This window comes from Symphalangus syndactylus, chromosome 6 (assembly GCF_028878055.3).
Source record: "Symphalangus syndactylus isolate Jambi chromosome 6, NHGRI_mSymSyn1-v2.1_pri, whole genome shotgun sequence".
In the NCBI taxonomy this organism is placed as follows: domain Eukaryota; kingdom Metazoa; phylum Chordata; class Mammalia; order Primates; family Hylobatidae; genus Symphalangus; species Symphalangus syndactylus.
This window is the reverse complement of record NC_072428.2, coordinates 133906774-133927215: the sequence shown is the minus strand read 5'-3', so window position 1 is coordinate 133927215 and position 20442 is coordinate 133906774. Positions and strand designations below refer to the sequence as shown.

Sequence of the window (20442 nt, the reverse complement as noted above, 5' to 3'; positions counted from 1 at the left end):
CCAATTCTCCCCATGCTTTATACTATGTCTCTAGCATAACTGAATCCCTCCAAAAGGTAGCAGGTACCTTCTCTGCCTGTCCTGCCAGCTCTAACAGATGTTAATGGCTTCCTAATGTTGCTGGTCTCTGGGTGCCTCAGCATCTCTTGTTTGTTCCTGTATCCCAGTTCACATCTCTGTAAGTGGTGCCTTCAATAAAATCTCTTCATTGGAATCATCTGAGATAAACTATGTTTCCTGGCAAGAACCTAATAGAATCAACATATTCTCTTTATTTTCTTCATGCTACTTCTTTACAATCTGAAGTCAACATGTTATTGTGTTTCTCCAGCTTCAAGTTTAAAATTCATAAATGGAATTTATGAATTCCATTACTCAACTCTGTTTCCTCAGCATGCGATAAATATTTGTCATACTTACTTATCTATGTGTTTATTTATTAAAGGGTCTACATATTAAATTGTCCTCCAGAAAAAAAATATATATATATCTGTGTTTCTGTCAAAGAGCGGCCTTAAGTCAAAATATTTTTGTTAGATGCATCCTGAAACAAATAGGACAGCCTATAAAATAGACTTTGAGTTCCAGGGAGACCAATTCAAAGGTGCCTCTCAAAACAATTACTAACAGCTGCTGATTAAAGGCCATGGCTGGAGTCCAACAATCAGGGTCCTGTATTTTCTTTAATTAAAGTCAACATTTTTCTTTGAAAATTGTTGTTATTTAACAGGCAATCTAGAAATGGAACAAGCAGGCTGGAGGTTAGCACTGATAGAAAAACTGAATTTTAATTAGAGGACCCATGTTCGTCCTCAAGGATTGAATGGTAGTGGATACTAAGGCTTGTCTGGCTGAAGCTTTGGGCAAGAAAAGATCTGAGGAGCAGCGAGACCTCCCGGTAGAAGGGGCTGCATTTTCACCAAGAGGAATTGGAAGATGGGGTGGACGGGGGCACCGGGGTTTAGCAGAGAGTTTTGAAAAGGAGGATGGCTTTGGGAAGAGAAATAAAGAAAGAGGGAGAAGACTCAGCACAAGAGTGAGGAAAAGCCGTGGAGTCCCCTCCATGCGAGGGGCCAAGCCCTTGAGGGACTTCCCTCATATGATACACAGCACTGAAAGCCAGCTGGAATGTAACCGCTCACCTTGTGCGCTGAGGATCAGGGACTTAGCCGCTTCACCTGTGGCATCGGAACTGTTTAGTTATGTGAACCAATGCAGTCTATTATTTTTGCCACTTTGAGCTGAATTTTCTATTACTTATATCGGAAAGGATCCTTAACTGATAATTAATCTGGTACCAGAGATGTGTGAGGCAAGGAGGCCCTAAGAGGTGAGATCGGCTACAATGAGATAGGATGGAGGGTAGTGGGCACGTCTCTTTCCCATGCTGGGACGTTAGTGATCTTCATTACTTGTTTGCAAAACAGCTGGTTAAAATGCCACCTGTGCTGTCTTGTGAGTCAGACTATGAAACTAGCTTGATAGGCAAGATAGATAGGAAAATAGACTTGATAGGATAGGAAAATTTTAGACTATCAGAGTACATTCAGTACTTCTTGTGGTTCAGATAGAAAGAAATGACCTTCGACTGTCAGTGTCTGAGGCAGAGGGGGATGGCACATAGGTCTCCCTTGACCAAAAGAAGCTTTTTTTTTTTGCCTTTAACCAGCAATCCAAACTGTCAAAGACCCCGGTAGTCTTGAGCTGGCATGAAGAAAAATGCTCAACTCTCTACTTGTAGCCCAGAGTAACTCCATTCAGGGAACTTCTGAAATACATGTTATTCCTGACACAAAGTTGTTATTCCTGTTATAAAAGGCCATTTATTCACAGACATACAGCCCCGGGGCCAACTGCAGCTTATTAGTGAGTCCTCATGGCACCATTATTTCTTCTTATTCAGGGGTGGAAGACAAAGTGTATGTCATTAAAGAGAAACAGGGGAATGAACATTGAAGGCCCATTTCTAGGTCATGCAGAAGTTCCCAAACCTAATTTTAGAATCAAGTATTTCACTTTGGTCACTAGCCCAAATTGATGGGACCAAAGAAAATAAAACCCCACTATATATTTGTGGGAGTTTTGACAGAGAAATGTGTGGTAGTATTGACAGAGAAATTCCATGCCAGATTGCTGATAGCCTCTGCTTAACTCAACTTCTAAAGTGTCTACTGATTGCTAAAAGTGAACCAAGAAGTGGGTTTCTAAAACACCATGGTCCCTTGTAGATCAGTGAGGAAGCACCTTCATTTAAGTGCTCTGGACTGTTTAGTTATGTGATTTTGACTCTGTTAACCTGGAAACTAGCTAAGATGGAATGTGTCAACTGTATGGTTGGTTCACAATGATTTTGAAAAAACAAAACAAAACAAAAAAGGACTCTTGATTGTTAAGTTACATCTGGACTTGGAGTAACAAGAAAATAATTATAAATAGTTATTCTGATAGGCATGGCAATTTTTTGGTGTGTGTGGTGATTCTCATAAGGGGCATGTCCCTGTTATGAGAATCCTGCAATCTATGTCCCTGCAGTTCTTATAGGACATACTGGTTCCTATGGATCATGAGGCTTTTAAGTTAGGAAAATCCCTGCACCCCGCAGTGTGAATCTCAACCTTTGATCTAAACTGTCACCTATGAAGAGGACAGCCTGTGGGCAGCTATGTGGACCAGGACACAGATTGCTGATGCAAAAGCTTCTGCTGAGAGAAATGCCTGACATTGTCCTACTAAATAGCAGCTGTTCTTATCTGATATCCTCTGAGTCATTGGTGGCTAACGTGGCCTTCGGGAGTCTTTGGAGTTTGAATACTTAAATACATCAATGAAGACGCCCTTGGTGAGCAGAGCATGCTTAGAAAAACAAATTTCCCTGTTGTGTAACTCACATGTAACCATGGAAGACAATGAACAGGAGATCCTCCCGGAAACAAAAATAGGCAATCAAAGATTAGTTTGTCTGTTTCCAAGTTTAAGACATTTTAAAAGGAAAAAAAAAAAAACAACAACAATTTTATCTGCACAGATGAACAGGACTGCTTGATATTTTATTTTAGACCTGGAGATTGATGTTGTGATCAATGGGACTCTGTGTTATCTCCATTCAGCAGTAGTGTGAGAAGTTGGGAGTGTGTGTGTGTGTGTGTGTGTTTGGTTTTACTCTGTTTTGTTTTCGTTTTTTTAGCATGAGCATTTTAGAAATTCCCTATTCATCTTGGGAAGTAAAATAAATGAGGGTTTTACACAACCAAAATTAAGTAGTATAGTGGGTATGTACTGTTTTGAGCCATTCAGCATCAACTGCTCCCTCCTTGATATGGTTTAGCTCTGTGTCCCCACCCAAATCTCATCTTGTAGCTCCCATAATTCCCACGTGTTGTCGGAGGGACCCCGTGGGAGATGATTGAATCATGGGGTTGGGTCTTTCTCATGTTGTTCTCATGATAGTGAGTGGGTTTCATGAGATCTGATGGTTTTGAAAACGAGAGTTTTTCTGCACAAGCTCTCTCTTTGCCTGCTGCCATCCACATAAGATGTGACTTGCTCCTCCTTGCCTTCCGCCACGATTGTGAGGCCTCCCCAGCCATGTGGAACTGTGAGTCCAATAAGGCTCTTTCTTTTGTAAATTTCCCATCAGCAGCGTGAAAACGGACTAACACACTCCTGTTGGTAACAGAATCACAATTTTAATTCAGGTATGTACTCTCCTTTGTGTAGCCCATGAGCTTTGGAGGTCAATTCCGTTTCTGGTCCCAGGCGTAATCCCTGACTGGCTTAAGCCCATTAGCATGTTTCAGTCTCTTGGGCATAGAGATGGTTTCAGGGAGAGGCATGGACATATGACTAAATTCTAACCCATAACACCTGAGGAGAAATTTTATAAGGGTTTCTAGGAAAGAAATGTCTGTTTGTTTGAAATAAGTGCCAAGAGAGGCATTCTCTTCCTACTAGAAGAAGTCTGGAGTCCCATAATATGCTGACAGACATATTATGACCACAAAGAAAGTCAGTTCCAAGTGGAAGCAAACTATGTGGAAGGCAGAAAGACAGATAAAAGGAAACGGGATGTTGGAGATACAACCGACCTGAGGATCAAGCCTCGCCTAAAATGTGTCCATCCTTTGTTAGGTTACTCAAGACAATACATTCTCATTACTGTTTAATCCAGCTTGGGTCAAACCTCCACTGCTTGCATCTAAAACATTTTTTAATAATCTGTTTCCTGTTTATACACTGAACTCTTCATCTCATTTTTTCCCTGACTATGTACTTTAATGATAAAAGCCATAAATCCTTGGACTCTTAGGAGAATGCAAAACAGTTTCCTTGAATTTCCTGTAGATTCTGCCATATGCCATTTTCAGAAATACACTCTTTCCCTGGGTCTTTACACGCTGTGGCTTCCTTGTGTCCATAGGTATGTGCTGTTGTCATTGTTCTAGCTCATTTTTAACTAAGGTGAAATTTGCCAAGATTCAATACAGAGGTTCAAAGCATCTTCCTATCTTTTTCCAGATCTTTTCTTTCATGAAATCAAATCAAAATAGGTTTTAACAAGACCAATTTCCTTCCTTACAATTGTTTTCATTCAGCCCAGACTATGGCATTAGGCAGTGCCAGTCTTGGGCTTCAGTCTGGTGATCATTCCCAAATTAGAGGGATATGGTTAGAGAAACCCACTATATACAAGGTGGTAGATTGTTAACATAGGGATTTATTTAAGAAAAAAAAAAAACCAGTTAATTAAGTTATAGTGGACAAAACAGGAAAGCAGTCCCCAATTTCCCAATCTTGGTTCCTAGGAAGGATGCAGTCTGCTCATACTCTCAGGGTACAGGTGATTAGAGAGAATAAATAGCAGCTCTCTTGGTTATTTTTTTTTTTTAATTGAGATGGAGTATCACTCTGTCGCCCAGGCTGGAGTGCAATGGCGTGATCTCGGCTCACTGCAACCTCTGCCACCTGGATTCAAGTGATTCTCCTGCCTCAGCCTCCTGAGTAGCTGGGACTATAGGCACCCGCCACCATACCTGGCTAAATTTTTTGTATTTTTAGTAGCTACGGGGTTTCACCATGTTGGTCAGGCCGGTCCCAAACTCCTGACATCAGGTGATCCACCTGCCTTGGCCTCCCAAAGTGCTGGGATTACAGGCGTGAGCCACCGCACCCGGCCTCTTGGCTGTGTTTTAACCATTCTTGGCCCTGACTTTAGATGTCTATTCAAGTGTTGGATCTCAAAACATTATCTGGGGAAGAAGGATAGTTCCCACAGCTTCCCTTCCTGTGACCAGGGCTCAGCTTACTTATAATATACCTATAATAACCCCATGTGCCATGCTGTCACCATCACCAGAGGTAGGAAGTTACTTTTCATTGGCCCAACTGCTTCTAATTTTCTTAGAGTGTAAAACATTATTGGAAATGCACATATCTCTATGTATTTGTGGCAGCGAGGACACATGGAAAGTTCTGTCTTTTCTTAGAGCAGCATCACAGCCATTGACAGTGTTGCTCATCCTATGTTCGTTGTACTGACTGTGCTGAGGATTCTCATCAGCTCTCTTTTCCCAGTTTGCAAGACAACCACAAACCAAATGTTAAGAGCTCCTTTATATAGCTAATTATCAATATACCTGTGAACTTTTGTCTTTCTATGTGTGAGAGGCTTTTTCAGGAGTGTTAATCAGGTATTATTTGCAATCTAAATTTCCAGAGTTGTAATTTTAGATAGATTAGACTAGATATACTGGGTTTGAATATTCACAATCCTTGGATGTTACAACTTCTTCCAAGTGGTTTCCAAACTCAAGCATAAAGGTATTTATTTATATCCCCCAATTTTTCTTCCTAATGGGTACAAAGGTAACTATCCTATAACTTCCTAAATAAACATAAAAATAAGATTATAATAATAACAACTCTTAGTCCCAGTTGTTTGTAATCATGTGTAAATATAAAATATCTACATAATTACTTTTAAAATATTTTATTATATTTTAATATGATATGAATTTCTCATTATGAAAGTAAACTTTTCTTTCTTTTTTTTAAATTATACTTTAAGTTTTGGGATACATGTGTAGAACGTACAGGTTTGTTACATAGGTATACATGTGCCATGGTGGATTGCTGCACCTATCAACCCGTCATCTAGGTTTTAGGCCCTGCATGGATTAGGTATTTGTCCTAATGCTCTCCCTCCCCTTGCACTCCCACCCTCTGACAGGCACAAGTATGTGATGTTCCCCTCCCTGTGTCCATGTGTTCTCATTGTTCAACTTCCACTTATAAGTGAGAGCATGTGGTGTTTGGTTGTCTGTTCCTGTGTTAGTTTGCTGAGAGTGATGGTTTCCAGCTTCATCCACGTCCCTGCAAAGGAGAAGAACTCACTCTTTTTGAAGGCTGCATAGTATTCCATGGTATATATGTGCCACATTTTCTTTATCAAGCCTATCATTGATGGACATTTGGGTTGGTTCCAATTCTTTGCTATTGTAAATAGTGCTGCAATAAACATATGTGTGCATGTGTCTTTATAGTAGAATGATTTATAATTCTTTTGATATATACCCAGTAATGGGATTGCTGGGTCAAATGGTATTTCTAGTTCTAGATCCTTGAGGAACCACCACACTGTCTTCCACAAGGGTTGAACTAATTTACACTCCCACCAACAGTGTAAAAGTGTTCCTATTTCTCCACATCCTCGGCAGCATTTGTTGTTTCCTGACTTTAGTGATCACCATTCTAACTGGCGTGAGATGGTATCTCATTGTGGTTTTGATTTGCATTTCTCTAATGACCAGTGTTGATAAGCTTTTTTTCATATGTCTGTTGGCTCCATAAATGTCTTCTTTTGAGAAGTGTCTGTTCATATCCTTTGCCCACTTTTTGATGGGGTTGGGTTTTTTTTCTTGTAAATTTGTTTGAGTTCATTGTAGATTCTGGATATTAGCCTTTTGTCAGATGGATAGATTGCAAAAGTTTTCTCCCATTCTGTAGGTTGCCTGTTCACTCTGATGCTAGTTTCTTTTGCTGTGCAGAAGCTCTTTAGTTTAATTGGATTCCATTTGTCTACTTTGGGTTTTGTTGCAATTGCTTTTGGTGTTTTAGTCATGAAGTCTTTGCCCATGCCTATGTCCTGAATGGTATTGCCTAGGTTTTATTCTCGGGTTTTTATGGTTTTAGGTCTTACATGTAAGCCTTTAATCCATCTTGAGATAATTTTGGTATAAGGTGTAAGAAAGCCATCCAGTTTCACTTTTCTGCATATGGATAGCCAGTTTTCCCAACACCATTTATGAAATAGAGAGTCCTTTCCCCATTGCTTGCTTTTGTCAGGTTTGTCGAAGATCAGATGGTTGTAGATGTGTAGGTGTTATTTATGAGGGCTCTGTTCTGTTCCATTGGTCTGTATATCTGTTTTGGTACCACTACCATGCTGTTTTGGTTACTGTAGACTTGCGGTATAGTTTTAAGTCAGGTAATGTGATGCTTCCAGCTTTGTTTTTTTTTGTTTTTTTTTTTTGCTTAGGATTGTCTTGGCTATACGGGCTCTTTTTTGGTTCCGTATGAAATATAAAGCAGTTTTTTCTAATTCTGTGAAAAAAGTCAATGGTAGCTTGATGAGAACAGCTTTGAATCTATTACTTTGGGCAGTATGGCCATTTTCACAATATTGATTCTTCCTATCCATGAGCATGGAATTTTTTTCCATTTGGAAAAAAACTTTTCATTTGATTTTTCTAACTTTTATTTTAAGTTCAGGAATACAAATGCAGGTTTGTTACATAGGTAAACTTGTGTTATGGAGGTTTGTTGTGGAGATTATTTCATCACCCATGTATTAAGCCTAGTACCCATTAGTTGTTTTTCCTGATCCTCTTCCTCATCCCACCCTCCACCCTCTGATAGGCCCCAGTGTGTGTTATTCCCCTCTATGTGTTCATGTGTTCTCATCATTTAACTCCCACTTATAAATGAGAACACGTAGTAGCTGGTTTTCTGTTCTTGTGTTACCTTGCTAAGGATAATGGCCTCCAGCTCCATCTATGTTCCCACAAAGGACATGATCTCATTCTTTCTATGGCTAAATAGTATTCCATGGTGTATATGTACAACATTTTCTTTATCCAGCCTATCATTGATGGGCATTTAGATTGATTACCTGTGTTTGCTACTGCAAATAGTGCTGCAGTGAACATATGCATGCATGTCTTTTTATAATAGAATGTTTCCACTTAATTTAGAAGTTTTAACCATTTAAAACTACCTTCTCAACTGCTCATACAGTGCTGATGGGAGTGTAAATTGGTACAGCCACTTTGAAAAACTATTTCACAGTATGTTATCAGGCTGGGCATATTCATATCCTGTGATTTAGCAATTCCAGTCTTAGTTATATGCCCAACAGAAATACATCTATACGTTCAGCAAAGATATGTACTAGAATATCCATACAATGCTATTCATGATGGTCCCAAACTGGACACTATACAGAAGGAATGAGAAGGATAAATAAATTATAGTATTTTCTCTTTTTTAAAATTTTATTTTATTTTAAGTTTCGGGATACATGTGCAGAACATGCAGGTTTGTTACATAGGTAGATGTGTTACATGGAGGTTTGCTGCACCTATCAACCCATCACCTAGGTATTAAGCCCCACATGCCTTAGCTTTTTATCCTGATGCTCTCCCTTCCCCTCCCCATCCCCAATAGGCCCTGGTGTGTGATGTTCCCCTCCCTGTGCCCATGTATTCTCCTTGTTCAACTCCCACTTATGAGTGAGAACATGCAGTGTTTGGTTTTCTGTTGCTGTGTTAGTTTGCTAAGGATGATGGCTTCCAGCTTCATCCATGTCCCTGCAAAGGATGTGATCTCACTTATTTTTATGGCTGCATAGTATTCCATAATGCATACTTACCACATTTTCTTTATCCAGTCTATCATTGATGGACATTTGGGTTGATTCCATGTCTTTGCTATTGCAAATAGTGCTGCAACGAACATAAGCGTGCATGCATGTATCTTTATAAAGAAATGATTTATATTCCTTTAGGTATATACCCAGTAATAGGATTGCTGGGTCAAATAGTGTTTCTGGTTCTAGATCCTTGAGGAATCACCACACTATCTTCCACAATGGCAGCACTAATTTACATTCCCACCAATAATGTAAAAGCATTCCTATTTCTCCACAGCCTCACGAGCATCTGCTGTTTCTTGACTTTTCAATAATCACCATTCTGACTAATTATAGTATTTTCACACAGTGAAATACTATACTATGATAAGAATGTGTTATCTACAACTACATGTAACAACAGGAAAGATCTCAGAAACATAAAATTGAGTGAAAGAAGCTATAAACAGAGGATTGCCTATTGTCTAATTCATTTTTTTAACTAAAATTTCTGGCAAAATCCACCTCTGCTGTTTGAAGTAGGACAAAAGTTACTCTTAGAATTATGACTGGAAATGCACATGGGGGTGTAGTTTCTGGTGTTCTTTTTCTCCTGATGCAAGTGCTGGTTTCATGGGCTGTGTTCAATTTGTGAAAATGCTTTGAGCTGTAGACTTAGGATATTAGTACTTTTTCTTAAATGAAAACTTCTAAAAAAATTTAAACGATCCTATCTTCTGTGCTTCCTCAGGTTTACTGTCTCTTTCCGTTAGTGTTATAGAGGTACTGTTTTTCATATTTGTAGTTGCCTCCTATAAAAATTCATAGTGGCATGTATAAAATGAGTTGCATCTGTTAACAGCTATAAAAAGGCAGTGGAAAAATAATTTGGAAAATGTTGTTTTTAAAATTTATTTTTGTTTCAGGGAAAAAGCTGTGAGACTACAAAAGAGGCCACAATTCTTTTCAGGTCTTTTCATCAAAAAGTGGAGTCTATTGCTCTGCCTCTTGAATATGGGCTTGCTTTGGCCAATAGAATGTGAATGCTGAGTATAGATCTTAAAAGGTTTGTCAAGCTTCTCCTCTCTTAGAGCACTTTGATCTCCATGTGACAAGGTCAAGACAGCCTGCCGGAGGGTAAGAGAACAGGTGGAGGGAAGACCTCACAGCGTGTTCCCAGTGACCTGCTAGTTGACTGCAGGCAGATGAGCAAGCCCAGACATAATCAGTAAACCTGCCCAGCAAATCTACAGACTTCAAACTACAGACTTAATAATTTTAAGATGCTAAGTTTTGGGGTGGTTTGTTTGCAGGAAAATCTAACTAATGAGAGCTTTTTGCAAAGTGTGCTCTGAATATTTTATCAAGTTGGTCCACATGGACATGAATGTACACGCTGTATTGTCTCCATCTTCAAAATACATCTAAAATCAGACCATTTCACCCCATTTCCACAACTACTGTTCATCATATCCACCATTGTGTGTCACCATGTTACCATAATGGACTCATAAATATTCTTTCTTCTCCTGCCCTTGCCTTATGAAGTCTGTTCTTCACCAAAAGCTAGAGTGATCCTTTTAAAGCAAAAAGATCATATCACCCCACTGCTCTAAACCTACCAATGGTTTCCCATCTCATTCAGAGTAAAACCCAATATTTTCTCACAGTGGCTACAGGTTCAACAGTGTCTGGCCTATTCTTACCTCTCTTATCTTATCTCCTACCCTGCTGTATTAGTCTGTTTTTACACTGCTATAAAGAACTACCTGGGACTGGGTAATTCATTTTAAAAAGGCTTAATTGACTCAGTTCCACATGCCTGGGGAGGCCTCAGGAAACTTACAGTCGTGGCAAAAAGGCAAAGAAGAAGCAAGGCACGTCTTACATGGCAGCAGGAGAAAGAGAAAGTGAGGAAGGAATTGCCAAACACTTTTAAAACCATCAGATCTTGTGAAAACTCACTCAGTATTATAAGAACAGCATGGAGGAAGCTGCTTCCATGATCCAATCACCTCCCACCAGGCCTCTCCCTCGACAAAATGGGGATTACAATCAAGATGAGATTTTGGTGCAGACACAGAGTCAAACCATATTATTACACCCCTGGAGTCTCCCAAATTTCATGTCCTTTTTACATTTCAAAACACAAGTATGCCTTCCCAACAGTACCCCAAAGTCTTAACTCACTCCAGCATTAACTCAAAAGTCCAAGTCCAAAGTCTCACCTGAGACAAGGCAAGTCCCTTCTGCCTATGAGTCTGTAAAATCAACAACAAGTTAGTTATGTCCAAGATACAATGGGAGTACAGGCATTTGGTAAATGCCCCCATTCCAAATGGGAAAAATTGGCCAAAGCAAAGGGCTATAGGCCCCATGCACGTCTGAAACCTGGCAGGCCACCCATTAAATCTTAAGGCTCCAAAATGATCTCCTTTGACTCCATGTCTCATGTCCAGGGCATGCTGATGCAACAGGTGGTCTCCCAAGGCCTTGGGCAGCTCTACCCCAGTGGCTCTGCAGGGTACAGCCCTTGTGGCTGCTTTCATGTGTTGCGGGAAGTCAGGGATCCTGAATGGAGGGACCGGCTGGAGCTGTGGCAGAGGAACATAAATTGTGAAGATTTCATGGACATTTATCAGTTCCCAAACAACGCTCTTATAATTTCTTATGCCTGTCTTACTTTAATCTTTTAACCCTATTATCTTTGTAGCTGAGGATGTACATCACCTCAGAACCACTATTGTACAAATTGATTGTAAAACATGTGTTTGAACAACATGAAATCAGTGCACCTTGGAAAATAAGAGGATAACAGCAGTTTTCAGGGAGCAAGGGAAGACAACCATAAGGTCTGTCTGCCTGCGGGGTTGGGCAAAATAGGGCCATATTTTTCTTCTTGCAGAGAGCCAATAAACAGACGTGCATTAGGGAAGATATTGCTAAATTCTTTTCCTAGCAAGGAATATTAATAACTCATACCCTGGGGAAGGAATGCATTCCTGGGGGGAGGTCTATAAATGGCCCCTCTGGGGGTGTCTGTCTTATGTGGTTGAGATAAGGACTGAAATACGCCCTGATGTCCTGCAGTACCCTCAGGCTTATTAGGGTGGGGAAAAAACTCTGCCCTGGTAAATTTTTGGTCAGACCAAACTACTCTTGAACCCTGCTTTCTGTTGTTTAAGATGTTTATCAAGACAACATGTACACTGCTAAACATAGACCCTTATCAGGAGTTCTGCTTTTGCCCTTGTCCTGTTTCCTCAGAAGTGTGTGATCTTTGTTCTCCTTTTTGCCCTTTGAAGCATGTGATCTTTGTGACCTACTCCCTGTTCTTACACCACCTCCCCTTTTGAAATCCTTAATAAAACTTGCTGGTTTTGCAGCTCAGGCGGGCATCAGAGTCCTACCAATATATGATGTCACCCCTGGAGGCCCAGCTGTAAAATTCCTCTCTTTGTACTCTTTCTCTTTATTTCTCAGATGGCTGACACTTATGGAAAATAGAAAGAACCTACGTTGAAATATTGGGGGACAGTTCCCCCAATATTCATGGACTGGCATTGAGTGCTGTGGCTTTTCCAGGTGCACAGTGCAAGCTGTTGGTGGAGCTACTATTCTGGGGGCTGGAGGATGATGGCCCTTTTCTTACAGCTCCACTCCACATTTTCTCTCTGCATTTGCCCTGGTGGAGGTTCTCCATGAGGATTCACCCTTACAACAGACTTTTGCCTAGACATCCAGACACTCTCATACATCCTCTGAAATCTAGGCAGAGGCTCCCAAAGTTCAAATCTTGTCTTCTGCACACCTGCAGGCCCAACACCATATGGAAGGCTTAGGCTTACATCCTCTGAAGCAATAGCCTGAACTGTAGGTTGGCCCCATTTAGCCATGGCTGGAGTGACTGGGACACAGGGCTCCATGTCCTAAGGCTGCACAGAGTAGTGGGGCCCTGGACCTGGCCCAGGAAACCATTTATCCCTCCTAAGCCTCTGGGCCTGTGATGGGAGGGGCAACTGTGAAAATTTCTGAGATGCCCTGGAGACATTTTTCCCACTGTTTTTGTGATTACAATTCATCTCCCTGTTACTTATGCAAATTTATGCAGCATGCTTATATTTCTCCCCAGAAAATGCCTGTTTCTTTCCTACCATATAGTCAGGCTGCAAATTTTCCAAACTTTTATCCTCTGCTTCTCTTATATGTAAGTTCAAATTTCAGATCATCACTTTATGAAAGCATATGACTGTATGCTTTCAGAAAAAGCCAGGTCACATCTTGAATGCTTTGCTGCTTAGAAATTTCTTCTGCCAGGTACCACAAAAGAATCTCTCTCAAGTTCAAAGTTCCACAGGTCTCTAGAGCGGGGGCAAAATTCTGCCAATCTCTTTGCTAAAGCATAGGAAGAGTGACCTTTGCTCTAGTTCCCAAGAAATTCCTTATCTCCACCTGAGACCACCTCAGCCTGGACTTCATTGTCTGTATCACTATCAGCATTTTGGCCAAAACCATTCAACAAGTCTCTAGAAAGTTCCAAACTTTCCCACATCTTCCTGTCTTTTTCTGAGCCCTCTAAACTGTTCCAACCTCTGCCCATTACCCAGTTCCAAAGTTGCTTCCACATTTTTAGGTATCTTTATAGCAGTGCCCCACTCCTGGTATGGATTTTCTGTATTAGTTCATTTTCACACAGCTATAAAGAACTACCTAAGACTGGGTAATTTACTTTAAAAAGGTTTAATTGACTTACAGTTCCACACGGTTGGGGAAGCCTCAGGAAACTTACAATCATGGCAGAAGGCAAAGGGGAAGGAAGGCACATCTAACATGGTGGCAAGAGAGAGAGGGAAAGTGGGAGGGGAACTGCCAAACAATTTTAAAACCATCAAATCTTGTGAGAACTCACTCACTATCATGAGAACAGCATGGGGGAAACCACCCCCATGATGCAATCACTTCCCACCAGGTTCCCCTTTTGATATGTGGGGATTACAATCAAGATGAGATTTGGGTGGGGAAACAGAGCCAAACCATATCACCTGCTTACCCTTTTCTCACTGCTCTGGTTTCTCGGTCTCTTCAATGTCCCTCAAACATACTACTCAAGACTCCATATCTTCACTTGCTGTTTCTCTACCTGGAATGTTCTTTGCCCAAGTAGCCACATATCTTATTCTCTTAGCTTCTCCAGGTTTTTGCTCAAACATCTCTTCCTCACTTGATGATTCTGTGACCATCTTATTTAAAATTTCTCATCTCTAGCAGCACTTCCTATTACACTTTCATGCTTTCTTCCTCCCCATCCATAGCACTTATTGCCACCCAAATTGGGATGTGTATTTATTTCCCAGGGTTTTCATAACAAATTACCACAAACTTGGTAGCTTAAAGCAAAATAAATATATTGTCTTATAGTTCTGGAGGCCAGGAGTCCAAAATCAAAGTGTCATCAGGGCTGTCTTCCTTTGATAGCTCTAGGGGAGAATCATTACTTTTATCTTCCAGCCTCTGGTGGCCCAAGGTATTTCTTGGCTTGTGGATGCAGAACTCTAATCTCTACCTCTACCTTCACATCCCCTTCTCTGTTTTCTCTTCTCTCTCATATAAGGAACTTGTCCTCAGACATTGAGTCCACTTGGATAATCCAGGATGGTCTCAGTTTGAGGTCCTTAACTTTATTATATTTCAAAGACTCTTTTTTTTTCAAATAAGTTCACAATCACAAGTTCTAGGTTGAAAGTGTGAAAACAGGCTGGGTGCAGTGGCTCACGCTTGTAATCCCAGCACTTTGGGAGGCTGAGGCGGGCGGATCACGAGGTCAGGAGATCGAGACCACAGTGAAACCCCGTCTCTACTAAAAATACAAAAAATTAGCTGGGCGTGGTGGCGGGCGCCTGTAGTCCCAGCTACTTGGAGAGGCTGAGGCAGGAGAATGGCGTGAACCCAGTAGGCGGAGCTTGCAGTGAGCCAAGATTGCGCCACTGCACTCCAGCCTGGGCGACAGAGCGAGACTCCGTCTCAAAAAAAAAAAAAAAGAAAGTGTGAAAACATATTTTTGAGAGCCACCATTCAACCCATTACAATATGTGTGTATGTAATATATATACATATATATAATATATATACATATATAATATATACACATATATAATATATATACATATATAATATATACACATATAATATATATGCATATATAATATATACACATATAATATATATACATATATAATATATACACATGTAATATATATACATATATAATATATACACATATAATATATATACATATATAATATATACACATATAATATATATACATATATAATATATACACGTATAATATATATACATGTATAATATATACACGTATATTATATATACATATATAATATATACACGTATATTATATATACATATATATACACGTATATTATATATACATATATATACACGTATATTATATATACATATATACACATATATTATATATACATATATATACACATATATTATATATACATATATATACACATATATTATATATACATATATACACATATATTATATATACATATATAATATATACATATATTATATATACGTATATAATATATACATATATTATATATACGTATATAATATATACATATATTATATATACGTATATAATATATACATATATTATATATACGTATATAATATATACATATATTATATATACGTATATAATATATACATATATAATATATATACGTATATAATATATACATATATAATATATATACATATATAATATATACATATATAATATATATACGTATATAATATATACATATATAATATATATACGTATATAATATATACATATATAATATATATACGTATATAATATATACATATATAATATATACGTATATTATATATACATATATTATATATACGTATATTATATATACATATAATATATATACGTATATTATATATACATATATAATATATACGTATATTATATATACATATATAATATATACACATATATAATATATACACACATATATATACACATACACACACATATATATACACATATATATACACACACACAAAGGTATTATCTGCTATCTGTTTCTGCTCACAAAGGTAACAAGTTTTAATATTTTGCTATTGTATCCCTACAGGTACATAATAGATCCTTAATATATATTAGTTAAATGAATGAATAAATATAGTGATTTAAAATATATACTGCATGTGTAATATATATTTATATTTTATTTTGTGGGCCTCCTTATGAGTTTGGCTGGTGATAATCAAATCTTCAGGGCGTGTTCTCTGGATAAACTACTGAAACTGACTACCAGCCTTTTATGATGGTTACCCCAACAAGATCACCAAATGCCCTGAAACTTCTGGCTTGCTTTGTGTGTCACCTTAGAAATAGCTTGTTTCTATATGAATTTAACCAGTAATCCACTATACATTATTGTCTCTGTTGAGGCAGATTTCTACATTGGTCTGTGTCCTCTACTTTGCTAAGCCTGGGCACTTAGGTATTCCTTCTACAAAGGAGAAGGAGCTCAATGTTCCAACTGTTATTTGAAAAAAAAAATTAATAGAATTCACCAAGAAACCCTACTTCTACATTCTCCCTTTCCAAGATATTCATGAGAAATAATAAAGAAATAAACTGCCCCTGAAAGTTGCAGCCTCCCAGGTTAACTATAACTATAGTATGTGGAGTCGACTAGGTGTGGAATGGTTTTAGACAGGTCCAGAGAGCATAGCCTTCCCAAACAGTTTTCCCATGCAAACCCTAACCTAGCGGCAGCTTGCTTAGATCATACACTGCCCAAGATATTTAACAATCAATGTCTTTTCCATAATGGTAGTTGATCCTCATAACCATTGTGTAAGAAACACCAAGCAACTATTATTACTCTTATTTTACACATAAAGACTCAGTGTTTCCAAAAGTATAGATGGCTTGGCCAAGGTTGCATGGTGAATATATATCCAGGGCTAAAATTCAAGTTGTTGCCAGAGTTTTTTTTATCTTTCATTTCCTAATCCCTACTGAACATGTCTTTTCCTTTCTTAATGCACACATTTAATATCTTTATATGACTATGCGATTATATTTTGATTCATTTGAAGTTTTCAAAAAATAATCTCTTTTTTGTGTGTCTAGGTTTTAAATAGAAATATATTCATCACAACTTATTTATTGCATCAAAGGACCAAACTGCATTCCAGAAGCAAACATTAAATCCTTTCCATTTTAAGCATTGTTCTCTTTTGTACATTTATTCCCTAAAGCAAGGTGTGCTTGCATTTTATTTTTGTTTCTTTTTTCCTCTGGGACCTATAATTCACATTTTTTAATTTTTATTTTATTACTGTTCTGCAGGTATAGCAAGTCATAATTCCAACTATATTCCTTTACAACTAGCTTTCATACTTGGCTTCTAAAGAAGTATGTTTTCTCTCTAGGGAGAGCCCATTCACTAGAGAAAGACCCAGGGTTTGGATTCAGGGAACTGGGACTTTGACCTCTGCTCTCCCATTGTCTGTGGTTGTATGTTATTTACTTCCTTGAACATCTGTTCTGGAAGTTTATAAAATGGAACAAATAATTCTACCTAACGTTTCTTAATTAAGAAGAAAGAGAAAGCATTCTTGAAAGTGTGGTTTGTTCTTAGCTAAAAGATGTTATTAATGCAAGAAACTCTCCTGTTTAAAACTGTTACAATAAAAGAATTAAATTCCCACTGATGTTGGCCCGCTATTTTGAATACAGCTTAAAAATATATCTCCCTTTGCCATTGGCAAAACTATGAACCAAGAGCGAGCATATCTATGTACCTTCTATGGGTGTAAAGCACATTTGATCAATGAGGTTCTAGCGTGTGTGTAGAGGGTGTTAGATATGTAGGTAAGGAGAGTTGAGAATCACTATGGCATGGAACGAAAATCTCTGTCAATTCCTGAAACCTGTTACTTATCTCTGAGTTGAGTGTGGAGAAAGCGGAAAACCAAGAGAAGACAAAAAGGGAGGGGGGCTGGGGAGGAACAAGAGGATATCAAGATCAAAAGAAAAGAGAAGTGATGAGGGCAATTATTATTTGGCAATTCATATATTTGATGATATTTATTTATGATCTATTTTATGTTCATCCACTAAAGGATATGTTGTGGCACCTAGAAGGGAAATATAAAATTCAATAAAAGGCAACTGTGTGAGTTATATCAGAAGACAAAACACAATTGTGTAAGGTGCAATTCACTTACAGATAAAAGAAAGCACTCTAGTTTAAGCAGAAAGGGATTTAATACAGGTTAGTAAGTGCTTGCAAAAAGTGTTGCAAAAACTCAAGAAGCAGTCTCTGCCACCAAAATTTACTCCCAGCACATCAAGAATGAGATTGTTGAGGGAATTGCTACCTCTGTCTTAGAAAGATGGGAAATCAGGAAGCTACCACCTATTTTGTTGGCCCCAGAGCTATTAGTGTATGGCAGATCCAAAAAAGCTAACTCACCCATCACCATCTCTCTTCTACTTAACTCGGTTATAAATTTACTCACAGTCTTAGAAACCCCATTTGGGGTCACAACCATTGAGAATTGTTTTCTCTAGCTCTCCAAAATGCGTATGGCCTTAGAGCACTGACCATATGCACAGATGCAGACACCCAAGTGCCTGAGATTGATGTAGACATGGTGATGTCATATTAACACGGGCAGTGTCCTGAGTCATCAAAGGAGAAAGGATGGAGGAAGACATATAGGCACCCACTCAGATCTTTCTTTCTAATCAACTGTAATTGACTAGTCAGATCTGCTGGCCTGGCAATATGACAGTTTCTTCAGAGCTTCCTTGACCTCTCGGTTTCTTAGGCAATAAATGAAGGGGTTGAGAGAAGGAGTGACAATGGCATAGAAGATGGAAATAATTTTGTTCATGTTGAAGGCATGGATAACTCGAGGTCGAGCATACATGAAAATAATGGCTGAATAGAAAATGGTGACCACCGCAAGATGGGAGGCACAAGTGGAGAATGCTTTCTGCTTTCCTGTGGGCATGCATAAGATGGTGGCCAGAATGCATCCGTAGGACAGGACAGTAATAAAGAGTGGGAAAAGGAAGGTGACCAGTGCCAGGACAAAGTCCACCAACTCAGCTATGGACATGTCTGTGCAGGAGAGATTAAGTACCGGAGAGATGTCACAGAAGAAGTGGTTGATGACATTGGGACCACAGAAGCTGAGGCGGGAGATGAAGTAGATCTTTGCCAGGGAGATGCCAAAGCCAATGGCCCAGGAACCAAGAGCGAGGCGGAAGCAGAGCCCATGGCTCATTATGGTCGGGTAGTGGAGTGGGCGACAGATGGCCACATACCGGTCATAGGCCATGGCGGCCAGAAGCACACATTCTGTGCACATGAGAGCAATGAAGAAGTACAGTTGTATCATACAGAGTGTGAAAGAGATGCTTTTGTTCACAGACCAAAAACTAAACAGTAACTTGGGCACAGTCACAGAGATGTACCAGGTCTCCAAGAAGGACAGGTTGGCCAGGAAGAAGTACATAGGCTTGTGCAGTGGCCGATTTTGCAGCACCAATAGGATGATGATCACGTTTTCAGCCACTGTCAGAATATAGGCCACAAGGAATATCAGAAACATGGCTGCCCGCATACTCAAGCTCCCAGGGAATCCCACCAGAATGAACTTGGTGACTCGTGTCTGGTTCTCCACTTCCATATTGGAGACACAGGGCTTAGCTCTCCTGGGGAGGAAAAATCATTTGATCAGACTCCATGGCCCAGCTATATTTTTCCATCCTTGTCTTCTCTATCAGTAACAGTAACAGTTATCATTTATTAATACATATTACAGGTCAGAACATGAACTGGGTACGTGAGGCACACAACGTAATTTAATTTCCACATAGCCGTGTGTGTGTGTGTGTGTGTGTGTGATAATATCTGTTTTAAAGATGAAGAAATCGTGCCTTGGACAGAAATTAAGTAACTGACCACGTTGTCACTGGTAGCAGGGCAGGAATCACATTCAAGTCTCAGTCTAAAGCCCATGCTCCTTCTAATATCTTGCACTGTCTGACACCTTATAATTGCCAATTCCAAAAGATATACTTGACCTTCCTGTCTCTCCACCTACCCAGAGCTCTGGAAGTTCTTCCTTACAACTCCTTTATCCTTCACATGCTATTATTTTCATCTACCATCCCTGGAGATAGAGAGTAGCTGTCATCACCTATGAGGTACATGAGAAAGTTGAGTAGCGGAGATTTGGGCTTTTCAGTATTAAAGACCTCCTGGACCTCATTCAAGTCTAAGGTCTGCCACAGATTTGCTATGACCTTGAAATCTTACCCTCTCTGAGATTCAGTTTCCTCTTCTGTCAATGTGAATATTAATATTTATTCAGCTTATTTCGTTGAGGATCAAAATCCAAATGAGTTAATGTAAATAAAATTTTATATAAACTAATGGCAATAATCGTGAAAGGGG

At 39.0% G+C, this 20442-nt stretch overlaps 1 protein-coding gene across 1 annotated transcript; it reads right to left on the bottom strand.

Moving 5' to 3' along the window:
• Window positions 1–18736: 18736 nt before the first annotated feature.
• On the bottom strand, window positions 18737–19672 carry LOC129484059 (olfactory receptor 6B1). Its single transcript, XM_055281484.1, has one exon. It carries the CDS (start codon window positions 19670–19672, stop codon window positions 18737–18739), a length of 936 nt encoding a protein of 311 aa, XP_055137459.1.
• Window positions 19673–20442: the final 770 nt, after the last annotated feature.

Bases quoted from the DNA above. Each gene is read 5' to 3' on its own strand.
- LOC129484059 (XM_055281484.1), bottom strand. From the start codon at position 19,672: ATGGAAGTGGAGAACCAGACACGAGTCACCAAGTTCATTCTGGTGGGA.